This window comes from Megascapheus bottae, chromosome 28 (genome assembly GCF_031878675.1).
Source record: "Megascapheus bottae isolate mThoBot1 chromosome 28, mThoBot2.hap1, whole genome shotgun sequence".
Lineage (NCBI taxonomy): Eukaryota > Metazoa > Chordata > Mammalia > Rodentia > Geomyidae > Megascapheus > Megascapheus bottae.
In genome coordinates this window covers 52,670-76,230 of record NC_143536.1, presented here as the reverse complement: position 1 = coordinate 76,230, position 23,561 = coordinate 52,670, and the positions used below count along the sequence as shown (strand labels likewise).

At 43.7% G+C, this 23,561-nt stretch overlaps 1 protein-coding gene across 1 annotated transcript; it reads left to right on the top strand.

Annotated features, from left to right (window-relative positions):
• Positions 1–5,007: 5,007 nt before the first annotated feature.
• Znf10 (zinc finger protein 10) lies at positions 5,008–16,438 on the top strand. The gene is made up of 6 exons (XM_090319845.1): positions 5,008–5,241; positions 5,367–5,641; positions 7,951–8,029; positions 9,696–9,822; positions 10,480–10,575; positions 14,400–16,438. Exons 1-6 carry the CDS (start codon positions 5,008–5,010, stop codon positions 15,785–15,787), a joined length of 2,199 nt encoding a protein of 732 aa, XP_090175971.1. The 3' UTR covers positions 15,788–16,438.
• The last annotated feature ends 7,123 nt before the right edge of the window (positions 16,439–23,561 follow it).

The following is a 23,561-nucleotide window of genomic DNA, read 5'->3' as shown; positions in this document are numbered from 1 at the left end:
TTTATAGGTGGTAGAAACTACAATAATCTGTTCCAAAGAGCTTTATGTGTTCTAGGGTTCTACGTACATTATTGAAAGAGTTGCAGTTCCTCAAAACATCATTACACATGACACTTTACCTTCTGTTAGTGCCATTTAGGAGAAGCAAATTAATTGTAAAAATAGTATATAGTCTGAGAAACATTGATGAGAAGCATTCCTTGATATATATAGTCTTGCTTTCTTTTTTTTTTTTGCCAGTCCTGGGCTTGAGCTCAGGGCCTGAGCACTGTCCTTGGACTTTCTCAAGGCTAGAGCTCTACCACTTGAGCCTCAGCACCACTTCCCGCTTTTTTCTATGTATGTGGTACCAAGAAATCGAACCCGGGTCTTCATGCATGCTAGGCAAGCACTTTAACTACTAGGCCAAATTCCCGGCCCTTGCTTTCTTTTTTTTTTTTTTTTTTTGCCAGTCCTGGGCTTGGGCTCAGGGCCTGAGCACTGTCCTTGGACTTTCTCAAGGCTAGAGCTCTACCAGTTGAGCCTCAGCACCACTTCCGGCTTTTTTTTGTATATATCTGGTCCCAAGGAATTGAACCGCGGTCTTTATGCATGCTAGGCAAGCACTTTAACCACTAGGCCAAATTCCCGGCCTATAGTCTTGCTTTCTAAGTTAGTAGTAAAACCGTACTTCTGAAGTATCAGAAGTATTAGAAAGGTGGCTCGAAGTACAGCTCAAGTGATAGAAGGCCTGCCTTGTAACCTTGAACCCCATAACCAAAACCAAACAATGAATAACATGAACATTCTTATTTAACTTGATATTAAGGAAGGACATACCAAATACTTTGTAGTTTCTGATCCAGATCCTGGTTCTGTTGAGCTCTGCATTGATGAGAATCTGGCCCATATGAATTACACTAGTCTTCACTTATTCACAAGTAATACATTACAAGACTCCTGGTGGATGCCTGAAATTGCATACACTAGTGAACCCTATATAAAAGCACAGTAATGCCATTGCAACTCATCAAATAGGTAGGTAGAATATACAACACTGGTATGCTAGATAAATGGATACTTCATGTTCTGGATAGTATACACTGGGGGAGTACAGGATTTCAGCAGATTGTTAGAACAGTGCAACTTAAAAGGTTGCTTACTGTTTTCCATTTACTATTTCTGGGCTACAGTTGATAGCAACAAGTTATGGAAAGCAAAAATGCAGAGAAGAGGAACTAGTTTATAAATGGGGTTATTAAATTACAGCCTGTGGGTTAGATATTCATTTATATACTGTCAATAGCTGCTTGCTTGCTATAAAGCTTATTTGAGTATATTGACACCTTGATAAGTTGCCATTAAGACTAAAATATTTTAACCAGTGAGCACCTTTTGGTTAAATGTAGCCTGTATTGATAATTGTTTCTAAGAGGAAGATGGAAATATTAGAATAGATCTTTTATGTGTTCAGCCATTTTGAGAAGCCATATGATGGTTCCTTCAAGAATTAAGAGATGCTGGTCGGGAGTTTGGCATAGTAGTAGAGTGCTTGCCTAGCATGCACAAAGGCCCAGGTTCAATTCCTCACTACCACATATATAGAAAAAAGCCAGAAGTGGTGCTAAGGCTCAAGTGGTAGAGCTCTAGCCTTGAAAAAGTCCAAGGTCAGTGCTCAGGCCCTGAGCTCAAGCCTAGGACTGGCAAAAATAAATAAACAGATGGGAGCTGGGCACAGTGGCTCATGCCTGTAATTCTAGCTACTCCAGAGGCTGAGATCTTAGGATCACAATTCAAAGCCAGCCCGGGCACTAAAGTCCCTGAGACTTTAACCACTAGAAAACCGGATGTGGTTTTCAGTGGTAGGGTGGTATCACTGAGCTGAAGAGCTCAGTGACATCCCCTAGACTCAGAGTTCAAGCCCCCAAACCCACCAAAAGAAAAACATTGCCCCAGCCCGCGGGGTTCAGTCAACTGAGACCCGAGAGGGAACCGTACCTAAATGAGTGGGACAGACAAACACAAAGAAATGAGACAAGACAGTGTTCTGATCAAGGTCTGTTTATTGAAAGTCAGAGGGGGTTTATATAGGGCTCTAAAGCAAGGGCTAGCGCAGCAGAATTTTTAATTTGCAAGAATCTCATAAGCAGGAAAAGGGGGTTTGCAGGAATCTCATAAGCAGGAAACGGGGCTTGGGAAGACAGGACATGGGGCAAGTCGACCTGTCGAGATAACACTTCAAACATTTCTTAACATAAATCAGAATAGTCTATAAATCAACTGTCAAGATAACAGTCCAGATGTTTCTTAACACAGCAGACCAACTTAAAGCTATTACTAAGCCTATCACATGAAAAGTCCTAGGCAACAAGTTAAGAGAACTAGAGGCAGTCTCCAACACAACAAGAATTAAAGGTAGGTCCGGGAGCCTAGCCTAGTGGTAGAATGCTCACCTAGCATGCACAACAAAACTCTGGGTTTGATTCTTTGGTACCACATACTCAGAAAAAAAATCCCAAAGTGGTGGTTTGCCTCACGTGATATAATGCTAGCCTTGAGCAAAAATTGTCCAGGCCCTGAGTTCAAGCCCCAAGACTGGCAAAAAAAAAAAAAAAAAAAAGACACTGGGCTGGGTGTTTGGCCTAGTGGTAGAATGCTTGCCTAGCATGCATGAAGTCCTCGGTCTGATTCCTCAGTACTATATACTGAGAAAGCTAGAAGTGGTGTTGTGGCTCAAGTGGAAGAGTAAATAAAGAGAGACATACAGGTGATGGATATACTACCATCCTCAAATAACACTTGTATTTGCCTTCAAGTCAGCCAGTGATGGTGGGCAGTTTTATATAAAAAAGTAGAATCCCAGATTCAGTAATTGTGATAGGCTTTTGGCATGGCAGATGATGGGCACAACACAAGTTAACAAGGATGATATGGTAATAAAGAGTTTTAGCCACATAGGTCTGTGATAACAGATAAATACTCACGGGGTTCCTAGAGGTGTGTGGGTAAACCAGGTGCCAGTGACAGCAATGGCTCATACCTATAATCCTTGCCACTCTGGAGAATTGGAGATCAAAGTCAGCCTGGCAGGAAAACGTCTGTAAAACTCATCTCCAATAAACCACCTAAAGATCCACAAGTGTAGAACTGTGCCTCTATTGTTAGTTTTGTAATTTGAAGATGAAAAAAAATGGTCAAGGACAGCACTCAGGCCCTGAGTTCAAGTCTCAGGAGCAGTATGTGTGCGTGTATGTGCATGGGCACACACACACACACATGCACACACACACACACACACACACACACACAAGCTACTGGTGCCTTAGCCTTCTACTAATAACTATAGATCTTGCTGGGCCCTGGAGACTCTTGCCTATAATATTAGCTACTTAAGAAGCTGGTGAGGATCAAGTTTCAAAGCCAACCTAGGCAGAAAAGTCTGTGAGACTTACCTTCAATTAAGCAGCAAAATAGAGTCCTTTCCCTCCTTCCCTTTTCTCTGCTCAGTTCAGTGCCTCTCTCTCTCTCCCTCTCTCCCCTTCCTTCCCACTTCTCTTTTCCCTTTCTCTTTTCTATTCTCTCTATAAATTATGTCTCCTCCCCTCTCCTCCCTTTCTCCTTTCCTTCCCTTCTCTCTGTAAATTCAATCTTTGTCTCTCCTTTCCCTCTCCCTTTCCTTTCCTTCCTGCACAATTCAATCTTTCTATCCTCTCCCTCCCTCTCTCCCTCTCTCCCTCCCTCCCTCTCCTCTCCTCCTCCTTCTTCCTCTCTCTCTCTCTCTCTCTCTCTCTCTCTCTCTCTCTCTCTCTCTCTCTCTCTCTCTCTCTCTCTCTCTCCCAACACCTTCACATGGTTCAGCCTCCATTTCATGTGGCTCAGTAGTTCAGTTATCCCAAATAAATTTTTCTCCCTGAACAACCTATGGAGGTCTCCTTTATTTAAATCTTACATATGGTGCATTGGCTGGGTAGGGATAGTGTCGGGAGTTGCTTGACCCCTTCCCAGTCTGCCTGCTGGCCTGCCTCCATGATCCTGAACTGCTGGAGTAGCCCTATGCTTGACTCCTTGCCTTTACTATCGCTTGCTACACATCCGCAACTGTCTTCTCTCTATGTCTACAGGCCCTGTGTTCATTTGTCTTCTTGGTGTGGACCACACTAGAGGGATACCAACCCCCTGCCTTTTTTGGCAAGTAACTTCTATCACTTTTTTTTTTTGGCTAGGGTCTGGGCACTGTTCCTGAGTTTCTTTTGCTCAAGGCTAGCACTCTACCACGTGAGCCATAGCCCTACTTCTGGCCTTTTCTGTTTATGGGGTACTGAGGAATCGAATCCATGGCTCCATGCATGCTAGGCAAGTACTCTACCACTAAGGCCCGTTTCCAGCCCTCATTTCTTTTGGGGACACCTGAATTGGGAATTAGACTCTCTGGTGGAGGTACTTTTTTATTGTGGGTCATGGGGCTTGAACTCTGAGCCTGGGTGCTATCCCCAAGCTCGTTTAACTCAAGGCTACCCCCTTACCCTTTGAGCCATAGCCCCACTTGCTGGTTTCTAGTGATTAATTGGAGATGATCAGCTCATGGTCTTTAGTGTCTGGGGTGGCTTTGAACCACAATCCTCAGATCTCAGCCTCCTGAGTAGGTAGGATGACAGGTGTGAGCCACTGCACCAGGCTGGTGGAGACACTTTGAGTGGACAGGAGGCCGCCTACCTGGTGCCTTTTTCTCTGCACTTACTAGACTCTCCCCTCACCTTGTGTTTCCTCTCTCTCTCTCTCTCTCCCAGTCCTGGCTTGGGCTCAGGGCCTGAGCGCTGTCCTTGGACTTTCTCAAGGCTAGAGCTCCACCACGTGAGCCTCAGCACCACTCCTGGCTTTTTTCTACGTACGTGGTACCGAGGAATCGAACCCGGGTCTTCGTGCGTGCTAGGCAAGCACTTTAACCACTGGGCCACACTCCCGGCCCCTCTGAATAACTTTTTTTTTTCCGGGTCACAAGTAACATACAGTGTGAATACGAAAGAAAACATGCTCGGAAGCCTTGTGGATCACAACGAAGAAAAAATAATCTATGCTGTCCTATTCTTTCAGACCTGGGGATTGGATCCCGCTGACCAGGCCTTGACAAAGGCGGCAGGAAACCGGAGCAGGGGCCGCCGGGGCCTCCCGCCCGCCGCTCCAAAACCGGAGGTGGGGCTGCTGTTCCCAGGAGGCCCGGAGTGCAAATACCGTGACCGACGGAAGAAGAGCAAACACAGAACGGCAAGTACTGAAATAAAGAAAACTTCTAGCCGTGGGGCGACAGGCCCGGGACCCCGGCACCACGGACGGACGCCAGAGGCGCGGGCGCGGGCGCTTCCCGAACCAGCGCTCGCCCTCTCGCCTAGCCCGCGGCGCTCCTCCTGCCGGGGACGGAAGCACGAGCCTGTGCAACCGGAGGCAGAGGCGGGGGCGGGGGCGGAGGCGGGGGCGGGGGCGGAGCCGGAGGCGGCGCAGGCGGCGGCACTACATTTCCCACAGTGCACAGGGGCGGGCTCGCCTCCGCCGGGCCCCCGCCGGGCCCCTCAGCGTTGCCGAGCGGCCTCCCGGCCGGTGGGCCCTCCCCGGCGCGCCACCTGACGTGCTGCGTCCCGCCTCGCCTCTCGCGTCCCGTGTGCTCACGGTAGGTCGTCTGCGGGCCCCTCGGCTTCCACCTCGGCCGTCTGCGCCGCAGGGCGGGCTCTTGGCGGAGGAGGGGGCGCGCTGGGAGTCGCGGCCGCCTTCCGGGGAGCGGCTGTGTGCGGTCACGGCGGGGCCCCCGACCCCTCCTGCCCCGGGGCCGGACCCGCGCGGAAAGTCGTGACGCCAGCGCCGACTCGACAGTCTCGACCTTCCCACGGGACGAGAAACCGTGACGGAAAAGAGGGCGTAGTGTAGGGCGCGCGCCTGGCCGCGCGGGCCCCGGTTCGGTCCTCAGTCTCCCAAAAGCGGACAAGGCTGGAAGTGGCGCTGTGGGGGGAAAAAAGTTGTTTTAGATTGAATTGGCTTGACAAAAATCCAACCAGAAGGGGCCGCGAGTGTGGCCTAGTGGTAGAGCGCTCGCCCAGCACGCACGAGGACCCGGGTTCGATTCCTCCACACCACGTACACAGGAGAAAGCCAGAGGTGGCGCTGGGGCGCCCGTGGGGGAGCTCTGGCCTTGACAAGGCCCAAGGACCGTGCGCAGGCCCTGAGCTCAAGCCAGGACTGGAGGAAAAAAAAATCCAACCAGAAATCTTTTCTTTTTTTGAGAATTCACCTGCCTGATAACATAGCTTTAAGAATCGTGGTGTGCCTCGCGGTTTGTGTAGACGAGAATCCTGGTAGGGAGGGACAACTACACCAAAATGTCCTCAGTTTTCACACAGTGTAAGATCGGGTGGCGGCGTCGCTTCCGTTTTCTTCGTGGGTCTGAGCACTGCCCTTGAGCTTTCTCAAGGCTAGCCATCCATCACTTTGAGCCACAGCGCCACTCCTGGTTTTTCTGTGTATGTGGTAACAACCACTGTATCACAAGGCCAAACTCCGGTCCCCATTTTAAGTTTTGTTTTTTTTTTAAATTAAAGAATTTAAGAATTGATTTTTACCTTATATTTCAAATGACATGTTTAACAGACAAATATTCAAGAAAGGAATCTATATCCGTTTTAAGTTTTAAAAGCATGCTGTGTGTGTGTGTGTGTGTGTGTGTGTGTGTGTGTGTGTGTGTGTGTGTGTGTGTGTGTGTGTGTGTGTGTGTGTGTGTGTGTGTGTGTGATGGTCTTGAGGCTTGAACTCAGAGCCTGGGTGTGCTGTCCCTGATCTCCTTTTGCTCAAGATTAGTGTTCTGTCACTCAAGTCACAGCTTCACTTCTAGCTTTTCAGTAGTTTATTGAAGATAAAGAGAGTCTCAGGAGTTTTCTGCCCAGATTGATTTTGAACTGCAGACCTCATATCTTAGCCTTCTGAGTAGCTAGGATTAGAGGCATGAGCCACTGGTGCCCAGCTAAAAGCATTTTTTAAGGGAAAAGAGTTTTTACATTGTTAACATTTCTCTTCTAGGGGCAACAACTGTTAAGTTCTTCTGCAGAATTATTTTTCTAGCCTGTATCTTGTTAGCTCTGGCTGTTTAGTCTTCTACCTGTGGATGTGTTCCAGAATCCCTTTGTCTCTGTTTTATATGTTTTGCTGACTTGGAAGCCATTTCCCAGGGGGTCATCTTGACTTTTTTGTGTTTAGTATCTGATGCTTTTTCTTGACCTTCTGTGTACAGAATTTTATGAAAGTTGATGTAGCTAAATCAAAGGATTATTGTATTTTTTCCAGTCCTGGGACTGGAACTCAGGGCTTGGGCACTTCCTTGAGCTCCTTTTGATCAAGGTAGCTCCTTCCCTGAGCTACCACTTGAGCTTACAGCACCATTTCTGGCTTTTTCTGTTTATGTGGTACTGAGGAATCAAACCCAGGACTTCATGCATGCTAGACAGGTAGTCTACCACCTAGCCACATTCTAAGTCCCAAATGAATTTCATGATAAAAATATTTACAAAGCCCTTCATCTAGACACTGCCATTAATATTCTCCTATGTTATTTTTAAAGTTTTAGGTAAGATCTTGCTGTGTTAACCCAGGCTGGCTTCAGACTTAGAATTATCATTTTCTGCCTACCACAACCTCCTGAGTAACTGGCATGTGCCACTATGAGCAGCCTATGTTTTCTTCTTCACCAATATATTGCATTTTTTATATTTCATTGTAAATAGAAGATACTAGTATACTTTCTACTGGAAATTTCTGGAAGATACATAATTTATGTAACTCTTGTGTATCAAAATTTGAGAAGTTTGTAGATTTACTTACGGACTTATTCTGTTCTCTGCAATGGATATCTTTTGGTGTAGCTTTCTGGTATGAGGGACTTTAGGCTGACAGTTTGGTGAGCCACTCATATTCCCTTTTCTCTTTGCTTGTCAGGACTCTGTTGTCATTTAAGAAAATTATTTCTATGAACAAGGAAGACATGGAACCTGTGTTACTGTCTGCCCATTCCCAGGTACAGTGCACTGCTTTTCTTGTTACCCAGCTAGGTATTCCTTTTCACTTTACTTCCTCTGTACCAGAACATCATCAGTTGTATCTCATATACTTCTCCTGTTTTGTTTGCTTTATTTGTAGTTGTAGTTTCCATTAATTACAAAAGAAACATAGGCAGGTCAAGTGGGTGTTCTCAAGGGTTTTGAGGACATGTGTTTTGTTTATTTATTTTTTGCCAGTCCTGGGGCTTGAACTCAGGGCCTGAGCACTGTCCTTGGGCTTTGTCAGGGCTAGCACTCTACCACTTGAGCCACAGCACCCTTTCCAGCTTTTTTTTTTCTATGTATGTGGTACTGAGGAATTGAACCCGGGTCTTTGTACATGCTAGGCAATCATTGTACTGCTAGGCCAAACTCCCGACCTGAGGACATGTGTTTTATCCACACTAAGGCATTAAGTACTGCTGCTCACCCCACCCTTGGATGGTGAGAAAACTGGAAATTCGGATATCCATCAGGGTCCTGTGTGATGCTGACTGTGTGAATTGTGTGTTTCTGTTTGGAGGAGCTTGGGAAAAACTTAGGTAATAAGCAGCTAATCACTACAACCAAGACACAAGGTTCTGAGGAAGATAGATCCTGGTTGCAACACCTCCTGGGAATACCCAGGGTAGAACATATTGTCCCTGCCTCCTTCTTGAGAAGGTCCTTCCTGCAGGCTTGGACAGGAAAGTAGGGAAACAAGTTGAGAGAGGAGCTAATGTTATATGGCCTGTGTGTGGAAGCACAGCCCCACTTTGGGATGCACATTTACATGGTCCGTGCAGGGAAGCTCATCCCCACAGTCGGGTGCACTGAGCAAGTGTTTGGGGTAGGCAATTAACAAGAGATTTTTTTAAGACTTAGGAGAAAGCTGGATGAAACCACATTTATATTAGCACATAGAAGGATGACTTGAGATTTTTCCATGTTAGTATGAAAACTGGATTGTTGAAGGCCCAGAGTTTTGAGAGCACAAGGGCTGTTTGAAAACTTCAGAGTAACCTAAATAGAACTGAGGGAGATGTGAGCACTCTGGGTCTGAGTATTGCCTAAATAGTGAGGGAAGCAATGAGAGGCCTGAACAAGTCACAGTGAGAAATCTAAGTGGAACTGAAACCAATCAGTATTTGATTGGTAGAACTAATGGCCTGAGGAGGTGGCTGAACCAGAGTCTTCCATACAGTAAGGCTAAAAACACATAGAGCAGTGTGCTGGGAGAAGAGGGTCTTTTGGAAAGGAGACATGCAATGAAGAAGTTAGTCTGACCTGGCTTAAAAATGAGTTATGATGCATGAGAAATCACTTCCTCATTGTTTATAGAAAATTTCAAAGATACAAAAAAGTAGAAAAAAGTTTGGTATATCCATTTGGAAAAATCTAAATGATATAATCTAAAATGGACTAGAGACTAATATTTGAAATGTTTCTTGATAAGTACTAAATGCAGAAACTGATCAAGTTGTATATAGGTTGTGTTATAGGTTATGTTTATCTGAGATAAAAATGCAAAGAACAAATAAGTAGTGGAACTTAGTGCTTTTCAAGCAAAAGAGCAGGACAGAAGAGATTTGCAAAAAATTACTGAAATTATGATTCAGAGCTGGGTATGTATGTGGCTAAGTGCAGATTTGTTTGATGTTGTAGATGTTAGTGACCTTTAGGGATGTGCTGGTGGACTTCACCAAGGAAGAATGGAAGCTTCTGGACCCTGCTCAGCAGTTCATATACAAAGATGTGATGTTAGAAAACTATAAGAACCTGGTTTTCTTGGGTAAGACTGACCTTTGTTTTGAAGAAGTCAGTGTGCTGACCTTCGCTGAACAGAAGGAGAAGGAACAGACCCTGAGACCTGTATCAAATGGTGGACTTTGTGTTCAGTGGCCTGATTTTGTTAGGGGATAGAGAGGGGTTTTTGTTTGCTTTTTGTGTGTGTTTTTTTTTTTTGTGTGTGTGTGTGTGTGTGTTTTGTGGTTTTTTTTTTTTTGTTTTTTTTTTCAGTCATGGGGCTTAAACTCTGGGCCTGTGTGCTGTCCCTGAGCTCTTTAGCTCAAAGCTACTGCCCCAACCCTGGAGCCACAGCCCCACTTCCTGGTTTTTAGTGATTAATTGGAGATAAGAGTGTCATGGACGTTAGTGCCCAGGTTGGCTTTGAACTGAGATCCTCAAATCTCAGCCTCCTGAGTAGCTAGGATTATAGTCATGAGCCACTGTGCCCAGCAAAAGCAGGGTTTTATACTCTGCTTTTGTGGATAAAAGTTTCACTGAATTTTAACACTTTTGTGTATTTCATATCTTCACATGGTCAGTTTTTAGAGTAGCCACAGGTAATATGAGGTGGTGAAGATGAGCTGAGCGTATACTTCTTGTTTGTTTCTACTCTGGAGCTCTTCTACTCTTACACAGTCCTTTATCTCTCTCATATGAGCAGGGTTTAAGCTTCCTAAGCCAGATGTGATTCTTCGTTTGGAAAAAGGGGAAGAGCCCTGGCTGGTGGAGAGGAGGATTTGCCATGAGACCCGATCAGGTGAGGACCAGATGGGAGCTATCAGACAGTGATCCAGGTGGCCCTTGAGTGGCCGGAGCCTTTGAGGTAGAGTCAAGACTCTTTGTAGATCCTTGTTTCTAAGTGCTTTCTGTTTCCCTTCACCAGTCTTTTTTCTGCATTCTTATCGCACTTGATTTGCATTTAGAGACAAAGGTATCTTTCTTTTTTTTTTTTTTTTTTGCCAGCCCTGGGGCATGAACTCTTGGCTTGAGCACTGTCCTTGGGCTTTTTCCTCAAGGCTAGCACTCTACCATTTGAGCCACAGCACCACTTCTGGTTTTTTTTCTGTGTATGTGGTACCGAGGAATTGAACCCCTGTCTTCGTGCCTGCTAGGCAAGCACTCTACCACTAGGCCAAACTCCTGGCCCAAGGTGTCTTATTTCTTCATTAAATTTGTCTTTTTTTTTTTAAACCATTTATTCCTTGCTTTTGTATGTAAATTTTATTCGTTGACTCTTATGACCAGGATATCTTTTAATCAATTGGTTGGTTTAAATCAATTGGTTGGTTTAAAGATATAAAAATACCACACTTTAAAATTTTAATTTAATTTAACTTTTTCTTTGAAAAAGTATATTTATTACTTGGCTGGAAATGTGGCTTAGTGGTACTGTGCTTGCCTAGCATGCATGAAGCCCTGGTTTGGTTCCTCAGTTCCACATAAACAGAAAAAGCCCCATGGGGCATTGTAGCTCAAGTGCTAGAGTGCTAGCCTTGAGCTAAAGAAGCTCAGGGACAGAGCTCAGGCACTGAGTTCAAGCCCCAGGACTGGCAATAAATAAATTTATTATTATTATTATTATTATTGTAAAGATGATGTACAGAGGGGTTATAGTTATATAAGTTAGGTACTGAGTACATTTCTTTTTCAACAGTTGTTACCCCTTCCTTTGCTCTTGCACAGGTTTTCCTGCCTGACTGCCCCAACAAGTTGTATAGAATTATGCATTTCATAGTGTCTGTGTTATTTCCACATAGTATCTAGTGAGTACCATGGATGCATTTGTTCATTCTTTGTTCCTCCATTTCTGTACCCCCTTAACCTCCCAAAGTCAGATAAACAAGCAAATGAGACAAAAGCCAGGCTCAATGGCTCACAAGCTTTTACTCACAAGACAAATGGGGACCATAGTTCACTTGTCCTTGAGCCTATAATACGCTCAGTGATAAGCTGGGCACTGTGGCTCATGCCTGTAATCCTAGCTACTCAGGAGGCTGAGCTCTGAGGATTGTGGTTCAAAGCCAGCCCTGGCACTAAAGATGGTGAGATGCTTATCTCGAATTAACCACTAGAAAACAAGAAGTGGGACTGTGGCCTTGAGCTGAAGATCAGCTCAGGGACAGCACCCAGGCCCAGAGTCCAAGCTCAATGTCTAACCAAAAAAAAAAAAAAAGAGAGAGAGAGAGAGAGAAGCGAAAAAAAAATGTTTTCTATCTCCTGGAAATGATATTTTGTTAAATACTATTTTATATGATTTGAGGTACAGAGGAAAGTGTCTTTGTGTTCCTCCCCTAAGAGTATATTCCTTTGGTTTCACTGTCTATGAATGCCTGAAATCCTGTGTAATTTATCATGTCCCAGTGTATTTTAGATCTTTCTTCTGCATATGACAGATACTATGTGGTATTTGTCTCTGTGAGCTTGGCTTACCTCACTTAACATGATTTGTTCTAGTTCCACTCAGTTCCCTGCAAATAACATTATTATTTTTTGTAATGGCTGTATAAAATCCCATTGTATATAGGTACCACATTTTTTTTTCTTTTTGATCCACTTATCTACTGTAGGGTATCTGGGCTGTTTCCATAACTTGGCTGTTGTGAACAGTGTAATAATGAACATGGATGTACAATTTGTAGAAATATTTCTTTCTTTCTTTCTTTCTTTATTTATTTATTGTTGGTCATGGGGCTTGAACTTGAGACTGGACTCAGTCTTTGAACTCCTCAGCTCAAAGCTAGCACTGTAGCACATTAAGCCACAGTACCTCTTCTGGTTTTCTGGTGGTTAATTATAGATAGGAGTCTCACAGCCTTTCCTGCCTGGGCTGGCTTTGAATGGCAATTCTCAGATCTTAGCCTCCTAAGTAGTTGCAGGTATGAGCTATTGGCACTCAGCAGTTTTTCTCCCCCCCACCTTTTTTTTTTTTTTTTTTTTTTATAAGGATACCATTTACATTGAATTAGAGGTTCCTTCTCTGCGATCTTACCTCGTCTTAATTCATTTTATCTGCAGTGATTCTTATTTCCAAACAAGGGTACAGACTGAGAGATACTAGGATTGGAACTTCACTATATCTTCTTTCTGGGGCAAAATTCAGACTCAGTTATGTAATAAGACATGATACTGTGTAAGTTGTATTTTTTTCTAGGAATGTATTTAAAATATAATATGTTGGGCCATGAGTGTGGCCTAGTGGTAGAGTGCTTGCCTAGCATGCCTGAAATCCTGTGTTTAATTTCTTGGTACCACATATACAGATAAAGCCAGAAGTAGTGCTGTGGCTCAAGTGGTAGAGCACTAGCCTTGAGAAAGCTAAAGAGTAGTGCTCAGGCCTTGAGTTCAATCCCCAGGACTGACAAAAAAAGAAAACAAATTCAGCACTTAAGCATGGACATTATGTGCATTATCATCCAAAAAGAGCAGACTGGTAGACAGTCTAGGAGAATATGTGTAAGACTTCAGGTTTTGAGTTAGTTTCCTAAAGTGTTTATCTTATCATTCTCAATCTTGATGTCTGTACCAGTCAGCTTTCCAACACCACAGTAAAACACAGGAGATAATTGTCTTATGAAGAGAAAATGGTTATAATACATTGTCTGTAACAAGTGGGCCAATGTTTTTGGCCACTGATGAGATAGTACATCATGGTGAGACTATGTAGCAGAGCAACTTGTGTCATGTACAGAAAGCAAAGAGAAAGAGGAAGGGGCTGGGGTCCCATTTTCCCCTTTAAGGGCATGCCCCAAATGAGTTAATGACTGCCTTGTAATTCCCCTTGTTAATGTTCTTACCACCTCTCAGTAGTGCCATAGTAGAAACCAGGCCTTTAACAAAATGAGGATCTTTGGGAATATTCTGTATCCCAACCATAGCAGTATCTCAGGACAAATGAATCATAGTTGAAAATAGAAATTTATTAAATATGACAGAGACTATGATAGATAGACTCATTTTATATACATGCTTGTGATTACCTTACTAACAAATACTATCATCTTTGGGCTATGATGCCCAAAATGTGTTTCAGAGAGTGTCTAAATTCAGCCACAGCAATATTAAAGCTTTAGTGTGACTTCTGTGTGATAATTTCAGTGTGATTTCTCTTTCAGATTATACTCTGGCCCTTCTTAGATGGCTATGTGTCAAGGCCTCAGTTTACTGTTTTGGTGATGTGAATAAAAGGGATCACTTGCAAATGATTAGATTCATGGTTTAAGGATATTACCTTTGTAGTGGTGTGAAGTGTTAGGGGACATTCTGCAATAATGTTAGGATCGTATACATTAACATTTAGACTAGGAAATAGGAAGGCAGCTCTTCCTGAGGAATTCCCTTACTGCTACCCCATTGAATCTTCTGACAGCGTGTGTTCCTGCTTAGACCTGTGGGTGCTTCTTTCTTATCTTGTTCCTTACGTTTTTGTAGCTCAGTGCTTGCCTTTCTTCTTTTCTAGTTAAATTATAAAACTGTAATTGGAAGCAACTGTAGATATGTTTTATGTCCTTTGGCCTCATAAAGAATTCATTGTTCATACCTCCGTGCTTTCTTTAGTTACACAAAGTTTTTCATTTCTTTCAGATTCAGAAATTAAGTCAGTTTTCAGGAAGAAGACTTCAGATGATAAACAAACCTGTAGCATTAAAGTTGAAGGAACTGCAAGGTCTGATCCGTGGTATTTGTCATTGGAAGATCTCTGGAAATGTGGAGATCACATAGGCAAATATCAAGAAAATCAGAAGAGACATTTGAGACAAGTGACATTCCATCAAAAGAAAGTAAGTTACCAAGAGAAGATTTGTGAATGCAACTATGAGGGAAGCTTTCTTCTTCCTGCTCAACTCCTACTGAGAGCGTATTTGAGTAAACGTGGCTCACAAACAAAAAGTTTAAAATATGATTCAGAATTTAGTGGGCATCAGGAAAGCTGTTCAAGCAACATTAATGAATGTGGTCAAACTTCCTATGAAAACATCCAACCTATTCAGTTTGTAAGAACTTACACAGGAGATACATCCTACAAGAGCCCTGATAATGACAACTCTTTTAATCTTGGTACATCCCTTGGTATATCAAAAGATAAGCATAGGGAAGAACCCTATGAATGTAAGGAATGTGGAAAATTCTTCAGCTGGCCCTCTAATCTCACCAGGCACCAGCTTATTCACACTGGACAGAAGCCTTACAAATGTAAAGAATGTGGAAAATCTTTCAGCCGGAGTTCACACCTCATTGGACACCAGAAGACACACACTGGCGAGGAACCCTATGAATGCAAAGAGTGTGCAAAGTCCTTCAGCTGGTTCTCCCATCTGGTTGCCCACCAGAGGACACACACAGGAGACAAGCTGTACACGTGCCATCAGTGTGGGAAGTCCTTTGTTCACAGCTCCCGGCTGATTAGGCACCAGAGGACTCATACTGGAGAGAAACCCTATGAGTGTCCTGATTGTGGGAAGTCATTCAGGCAGAGCACACACCTCATTCTGCATCAAAGAACTCATGTCAGAGTAAGGCCATATGAATGTAATGAATGTGGGAAGTCATACAGCCAGAGGTCTCACCTTGTTGTTCATCATAGAATTCACACTGGACTGAAGCCCTTTAAATGTAAAGATTGTGGGAAATGCTTCAGTAGAAGTTCTCATCTTTTTTCACATCAGAGAACCCATACTGGAGAGAAACCATATGAATGCCATGATTGTGGAAAATCTTTTAGTCAGACTTCTGCCCTTATTGTGCATCAAAGAATTCATACTGGAGAGAAACCCTATAAATGTTGTCAGTGTGGGAAAGCCTTCATCCGGAAGAATGACCTCATTAAACACCAGAGGATTCATAGTGGAGAGGAGGGCTATAAGTGTAATCAGTGTGATATTCAGCCAGCACTCTCCATTTATAGTCCACCAGATAGCTCACACTGGGGTGCGGTTATTCACCTGTCACCAATGTGGGACAACACTGGTTAGTAGCTCACTAGTTAGATAACAAACAAATAGTATCAGAGAAAGCACTTACTAATGTATTGAATATAGAGCACTCACAAAAAACAATAACTTTATTATGTATTGCAGAACTGGAAAAGTGTTGTGCAAATTGAACATACATGGAAATGATTTCAATCTTATTAATTTATTGTATATTGTCAATACTGAGATGGAAAACCACAAATTTAATTTAAGAACATAGACATACCCTTTTTTTTTCTTTCCCCCTTTGGTATGTGTGTGTATGTGCCAGTATGGGACTTGAACTCTGTGTGGGTGCTATCCTTTAGGTGTGTCACTAAAGGCTCAAGGCTTGAACCACAGCTCTACTTCTGGCTTTTTTTTTTTTGGTCAGTCCTGGGGGGCTTGAACTCAGGGCATGAGCACTGTCCTTGGGCTTTCTCAGGGCTAGTGGTCTACCACTTGAGCCACGGCACCACTTCTGACTTTTTCTATACATGTGGTACTTAGGACTAACGAACAAACTCAGGTCTTTATGTATGCTAGGCAAGCACTCATACCACTAGGCCAGACTCCCGGCCCCACTTCTGGCTTTTTTGAAGGTAATTGGATGTGAGTCTTTTAAACCTAGTGTGTGACATTTGGTATTTGGACACTACAGGAGGGCACAGGGCGGGGGGGGGGGGGCAGGGACGGTCTGTGTATGATGCCCCAGGACTAGCAAAAAAATTAAACACATTTAAACTCTGTATTTGTTTTTTGTTATTGCTGTTGTTGGTGGTGGTCATAGGGCTTGAACTCTGGGCCTGGGTACTTTCCCCACAGCACCACTTCTGGTTTTCTGGTGGTTAATTGGAGATAAGCGTCTCAGGGACTCTAGTGCCCGGGCTGACTTTGAACCGTGATCCTCAGATCTCAGTCTCCTGGGTAGCTAGGATTATAAGCATGAGCCATTGGCACGTGGCTTAACACTACTATTTCAATTGCCACAAACTTTGAATGCAGTAAATGTCAGAAAGCCTTAATAAAAGTCCAGTAGTGTTTTATATCAGAGAACTCATACAGGAGAGAAATGGCTATGGTTGCAATGAGTGTCAAAATGCCTTTACATTCAAGACACATCTTAACGTCCTATCCGAAGCCATATGGGTACTGTGAGTCTGGAAAAACTTTTAGTTTGAAGTCGTGACTCATTACATCAGAGAAGTGAGTGTGGGAAAGCCTTTAAGAGAAAATCCAATCTTACACAACTTAGGAATGTGGAACATCCTTCAGTTTCAATTCACAGTTTGTACTGCATCAGAGAATTTGCACAGGAGAAAATCCCTGCAAATGGAGGGAATTTGAGAAAGCCCAGTTCATTTCAGACCAGTGATCTCATGCAGGAACATATACATCCAGATTGGAGTGATCATAGCTTGCTACGCACCCAAGAGCTCATTCGGGAGAGAAAAGTATAGAAAATCCTCTGAGAGGACAGTGCATATCAAAGGACACAGTATTTTGTTGGAAATAGTTCAGTATACATCAGAAGATTCATGCAAATGAGGAATGCTACAGTTGCCATTCCTACATATAACTGATTAAAAATGTAGAAGAAACTGTTAAAACTCAATTCACCAGAGATTTTAAAAAAGGTCACAAAAGAGAAATGTTTGTGGAGCTATCTTGTACACTGGAAAAGCCATGCTGACTATAAATCTTGTGAATGCATGGCTTATGCAAGGAAACCCACATCCCTGGGGAGCATCTGGATGCGGTCATACCTTTCTTTACAGTGGTTTCTATGAATGAAACTTTTTGCAGATTGTTTTGTTATATTACAAAATGTATACAGAAGAAACTGAAGGGAGTGAATTTAGACTACATTCATTTGCCATTCATACTTTGTTTAATAGTTGGACTATTGAGTAAGTTTATAATCCACAAATGGCACAATTACCAAAATTGAATACATTTTAAGTATCAAGAGTTTATAGTTTGGAGGGCTGTGCTTCTACAAATGGTACACTTGTAGCAAACAAGAAAGGAATGACATAACTATCAAGTGAGGTAAAAATTTCAACAGGAAGTGTCATCTTGTGTATCAAGAATATTATAATACCTATTAATTTGGGAAAAGTTTCCTTTATATATAAGAGGATTGAGGATATGGCTCAGGGGTAGAGAAGTTTCCTAGCATGACATGTGAGAGTATGAGGACCAGTATTTTATTCTAACACCACAAACTAATACTTTCAGATATTCCAGATTTTATTAGAAGATTTAACTATTAGCATAAACATTCTTTCTGCTGTATAAATAAGTGAATGTAATGATTGAGATAACAGAAATACTTTATGTATTTTTTTTGCCAGTCCCGGGGCTTGAACTCAGTGCCTGAGCACTGTCCTTGGGCTTTCTCAAGGTTAGAGCTCCACCAGTTGAGCTACTTCAGGCTTTTTCTATGTACGTGATACCGTGGAATTGAACCCAGGTCTTCGTGCATGCTAGGCAAGCACTCTAACACTAGGCCAAACTCCCAGCCCCAGAGAAATACTAGATATAATATATCTACTAGAAATAATTTAGCTATTGTCCTGTGTGTGCTACATAATATAATTTTTGCAGAGTTAGGCATTTCACTCTTAAAAGTCATACATGAAATGGAAATTAGAGGGTAGATACAATATCATCTAGGGCTTTCTACCCTGAATTAACATTGTTTTTTTGATTTTTAACAAATATAAAGTGTTTACTAGAGTATTGTACTTGGCTACTCTACCAGCTGTTGATGTGGGGGTCTCATGAACTTTGTTCTTTGACTAGTCTTTAACTGAAGTCTTCAGGCTTGGGAGTAACTAGGATTACAGTGAGCTGCAACACCCAGATTGCATTTTTTGTAAGCAGTCCTGGAAGTCATAAAAGTCAGTATGACTTATATTTTATTTTGTGTATTTGGGAATCTGTTCTACTGATCTTGTCTAAAAGTGTCAATTTAAGAGGAAGAACAGTCAAATTCCATGTAGTCACCAGAGGACAATCAAACAAGTTGCCCTGCCAGGGACTTGTCCTGATCCCTGAGTTTAGCAGAAGCACTCAAGTTAAGGTTGTAATAGATTTCTTAAGAACTGAACAAACAAAGCAAGTTTTGTTGATGATAGCATCTTGATGTGATTTTTGACTTGCTCTTTCTTTGTAGTTTTTAACAGCTATAGTCATGTTCATATCCTAATTCATGCGTCTCAGTATAAGCTACTTAGTACCAGTGTATTCCTTGGTTATGTTTGCTGTTTTATTATTTTGTGCTTACTGTTGAATAAGTTGAACTGTGTCAGAAATGGATACTAGAGGGTGAGTACAGTCAGAAGCCTCTAAGGCTTTATGGTGTTAGAAACCAACTATTTCTCAGTACAAAAAGGCTTTATAAATAGTTCATTGGTCTGCTCCAAGTTGTATTCCTGTTGAACACCTCCTTGATGATATTGTGTCCCTTTGGATATTCTGAAAGAGAATCCACAAGGTAGAAATTTGCATATTTTCTGGGAGACACTTCAGTGTTTGAGAGTGAAGTGTAATCATTTTATTGTAATTGCCTTAGTGGATGTATGGTTACTTGAGGGCAAAAAACAGTGACATAGTTCCCACTGTTAATTGTATTGTGTCATATACTAGCTGAATATCACATTGAAATGGTCGTTCATTAGAAAAAAAGATTAATAAGCCAGCCCTGGCACGAAAGGACCTGAGACTCTTATCTCCAGTTAACCTCTAGAAAATGGGAAGTGGGACTTGGCTCAAGGGTAGGGTGGTAGCCTTGAGCTGAAGAGCTCAGGGACAATGCCCATGCCCAGGGGTAGGCCAGTAGCCTTGAGCTGCTGAGCTCAGGGACAGCACCCAGGCTGAGTTCAAGCCCCATGACCCACAAAAAGAAAGAAAAAAAGATTAATGCCCCCAAAACATGCTGGAATAAGAGCGTATATTTGCATTAAAAATAGTCATTATTTTGTTTGTGTTTTGTGATAACTGTCCTGAGATTTAGATGATAATAATAGTTGGGCATTATTTATTGGCACTTGTGTGCTAAGAATATCTTTTTTTTTTTTTTTGGTGGGTCATGGGGCTTGAACTTGGTCTGGGTGCTGTCCCTGAGCTCTTCAGCTCAAGGCTACTGACCTACCCTTGAGCCAGGCCCCATTTCTGTTTTCTAGAGGTTAATTGGAGATGAGAGTCTCAGGTCCTTCTGTGCCCTAGCTGGCTTTGAACCTTGATCCTCACATCTCAGCCTTCTGAGTAGCTAGGATTACAGGCATGAGCTACCACACCTGGCGCATATCTTACTTTATAGCATTTTAGGAAATGATTTGTATTAATAAGGGCATATTGATAGGCTCTAATGGAATTTTAACAGCTCACACTTTCTTTGTTTAGCTCAGTTGAAGAAGGTAACATGTCAGCATGAAAGTCCACAAACTGTTCAAAACTTTTCTTTTTGTGTATCCCACTTTCTGTAAATATAGTATATATTTCTGAGGCCACTAAGAGAGGGGAGGGAAATAGCTGTCCATGCAGAATTATTTGTGTGGTATGTATGTTATTTTTGTTTTCTTTCCTGTTCTGTCATAGATTTTTGTAACGAAACTTATTAGAACTACATCACAACTATATTTGCAGTCTCTCAGCAGTAAGTGGATGAACTAGTTTTCAAGTTTAAAAGATTGTATTACAATATGTGCCAGTAAAAAAAAAAGGCCTCCCTCCATTCATATCTTATGGCTTATAAGAATTTCTAGCCCCCCTCTCCTTTTCCAGCTCTAGAAAAGAAAAAGATTATAAAGATTATATTTATGAAATACACTTCTTAATGGATGGTTGAGGGTGTTATAGCTCAGTACTTTTTTTTTGTTGTTGTTTTGTTTTGGGTCATGGGGTTTGAACTCCGGGCCTGGGTGCTGCACCCCTGGAGCCTCAGCTCCACTTCCTGTTTTCTAGTGGTTAATTGGAGAGAAGGATCTCATGTTCTTTGTTCTTTGTGTAGTGCTCTGGCTGGCTTTGAGCTAAGATCCTCAGATCTCAGCCTCCTGGGTAGCTAGGATTACAGAATGAGCCACCTTGCCTGGCTAGCTCAATTTGTTTAACATGTACAAGACCCTAGGACTGATCCGCAGCATTGAAAAATGAATACAGCAGAATAAATGATAGACCTAAAGTATAGCTGATAACAAAAAGCCTGATACCATTAGGCTACTAATACCTCAATACTCCATTACACACAGAATCACTGTATTCAAAGTGTAAGTGTGTTCTTAATGCTACATTTCATTCCTTGAAACTATGTATTTGCTATTGAGGCAGGAGAGATAGGGAAGATAGGCATGGGCAATAGCAGCCAGGAATTTACACACAGTATTGCAGTAATGAATAGATTTAGCAAAATATGGGCTCTATATTAAGCTTTACATTGCCTCAGTAACCTGCAACATTTACAAAAAGAAAAAAATAAAAAGCAGCTACTTCCTGACCTTACCACTTGGCCAACTAATTATTCCGCCATGGGAACTGCACAAGGATCTTTGAAACATTTATCCTACAATAAATGCTTGAGAAAATGACTCCTGGGTTCAAAGGCATTAACTAGTGAAATTCTTTGGTGATTGAAATTTAGGGAATGAACAGAGGATTGGTAACTCCAAAAGGTATCTTCACCAACCCTTACCAGTAACCCATGGTACTACCAAGTTCGGATTAATGTAAAAGAAGCGAACAACTGGAGAAAGGTGCCTTGTGCCTTTTAACACTGTCCCCCTTTAATATAACCATCTGCTAGAATGCACAGCGAAAGAACTGAGAGGGTTGACGGCTGAGGAACTTCAACCCCAGTCCTGAGCGCCGCCTCCTCCTCCAACATTAAAAAGGTATGGGCTGCTGTTCGAGCCACCTCTTTTTTTGGTGCATTCTTTTATTTTGTAATTATAGCCTCTTGGAACTGGGTTGTATTTAGCATATCTTCCAACACATGCTTGGATTGGGTTGATTTTCACTCCAACACTGCCATGAAGGCTTCTACCCAAATTCTGTTTTTTTTTTGGGGGGGAGCACTGGAGTTTGAACTGTGCTGGTCAGGTACTATGTACCACTTGAGACACACCCCAGCTCCTTTTCACTGTCTGTTTTGCGGGAGGATTTAGGTGTTAGGGGTGTGGGGTGGGGGCGGGGAGGGCGTTTCTCCATGAGGCCGTGTGGCACCTCATTCCCTGCCGTCAGTTTCATTAATTCTTGCCGTGTTGAACGCTAACCTCTGCGATCCTCTAATTCCCACCTAGTGCCCGGGATTGCCGGCAGAGGCCCCAGCTCTGGACGCCCAGGTCTTCTGCGCGTGCTGGTCTGGGTGCTGGCCCCAGCCTTGTCACTCGAGCCTGGCGCTCTACCACCCGAGCCACAGCTCCTCTTCGGACTTTTTGGTAGTTAATTGGAGGTAAAAGTCTCCTGGGTTTTCCTGCCCAAGCTGGCTTCGAATTGCAGTCCTCGGGTCCCAGCCAGCCAGGTCGGCTGGCCAGGGTGGCCCATCCCCGGGGACTCGCCTCCCTCCCTGGGGCTGGGGTGGGGTCGGGGGGCGGGTCCTGGTCCCTCCCCCACCTCACTTTGGGCCGGGGCCTCTGGCGGGCCACCCTGCCCTGGTGGATACTTTGTAACGGCCCTGAGCAGCCCGGAGGCGCCCGCCGGAAGGGAGGAAGGCCAGCGCGGGGCCGGGGTTCCGTCCTGGCCTGGAGGCGTGGCGCGTGGTGCCGGCTGAGAGCTGAGCTTCCCTGGGCTGGCGTCGGGAGCCTTGCGAACAGCGGAGCTGGAGCTGGAGCTGCGCTCGGAGAGGTACGGAAGGCATGGAGAGAGGGATGGGCGGCCCGGCCTGCGCGCTGCGAGACCCTCGGGGCTCCCTCCGGACATGTGGGTCCTAAGAGGTCCAGTTCCGCGTCAGGGGCCTGCGGAGGCCCCGTCCGTCCCGGGCGTGTGAGAGGCCATGAGTGCACCACTCGGCCCGCCCGTGCAGAGACCTGGCCTGAGCGCACGGCAGGCCGGGTTCCTGCTGCTCGAGAGTGTGTGTCCAGTCTCACTTCTAGAACATAGCCTATAGAAATGAGATCAGTGGAGACAAGACTCTGTGTCTGAATACCCGCAGCTGGGAACCTGCTCGGACAGCGACACTGCCTCTCTGGAAGATGTGCTCTGGTGTAGTGAGGTCCAGAGGTGGACAAACTATGAGACCACTCAGACAGAACACGACTGAGATGGTAAAGGTGCATTGAGCAGGGAAAGATGCGCCAGGACTACACCGCAAGGTCGGAATCTCGGAGTGCAGCCCCGGTCTGCAAAAGCAGGAGGTTTTTAAAGAAGGCCAGCAAACATGCTGGGGGGTGGGTCACCCCACAGATCTCACAGGGGCTTCATCCCATAACTCCCATACTTTTAAAATCTACAGTCAAATGGCAGGAGACAGGATGTTAAAGTCTGGGTAAACAGTAACAGGAAGAAAGGAGGCCAGGGGAGTCTGGGTAAACAGTGGCGGAGGGGAGCAGGGGAGAGGGAAGGGCTCTAGACTGTAGTCCCTAACTTCTACAATTTCGTTACAATAATACATCCTCTACATTACAACAAGAATACATTTTCCATTTCCCACATTACATATTACACTGGTACTACGTTCTGTCTAGGAAATCTGTGACAGGAGTCAGGTTGGGAGTGCAGAACAGTTGCTGAAATGTGAAAACGTTGTGCATATAGGTAGGTGGACATTTTGCCACTTATCTGGCATATGCCAGGG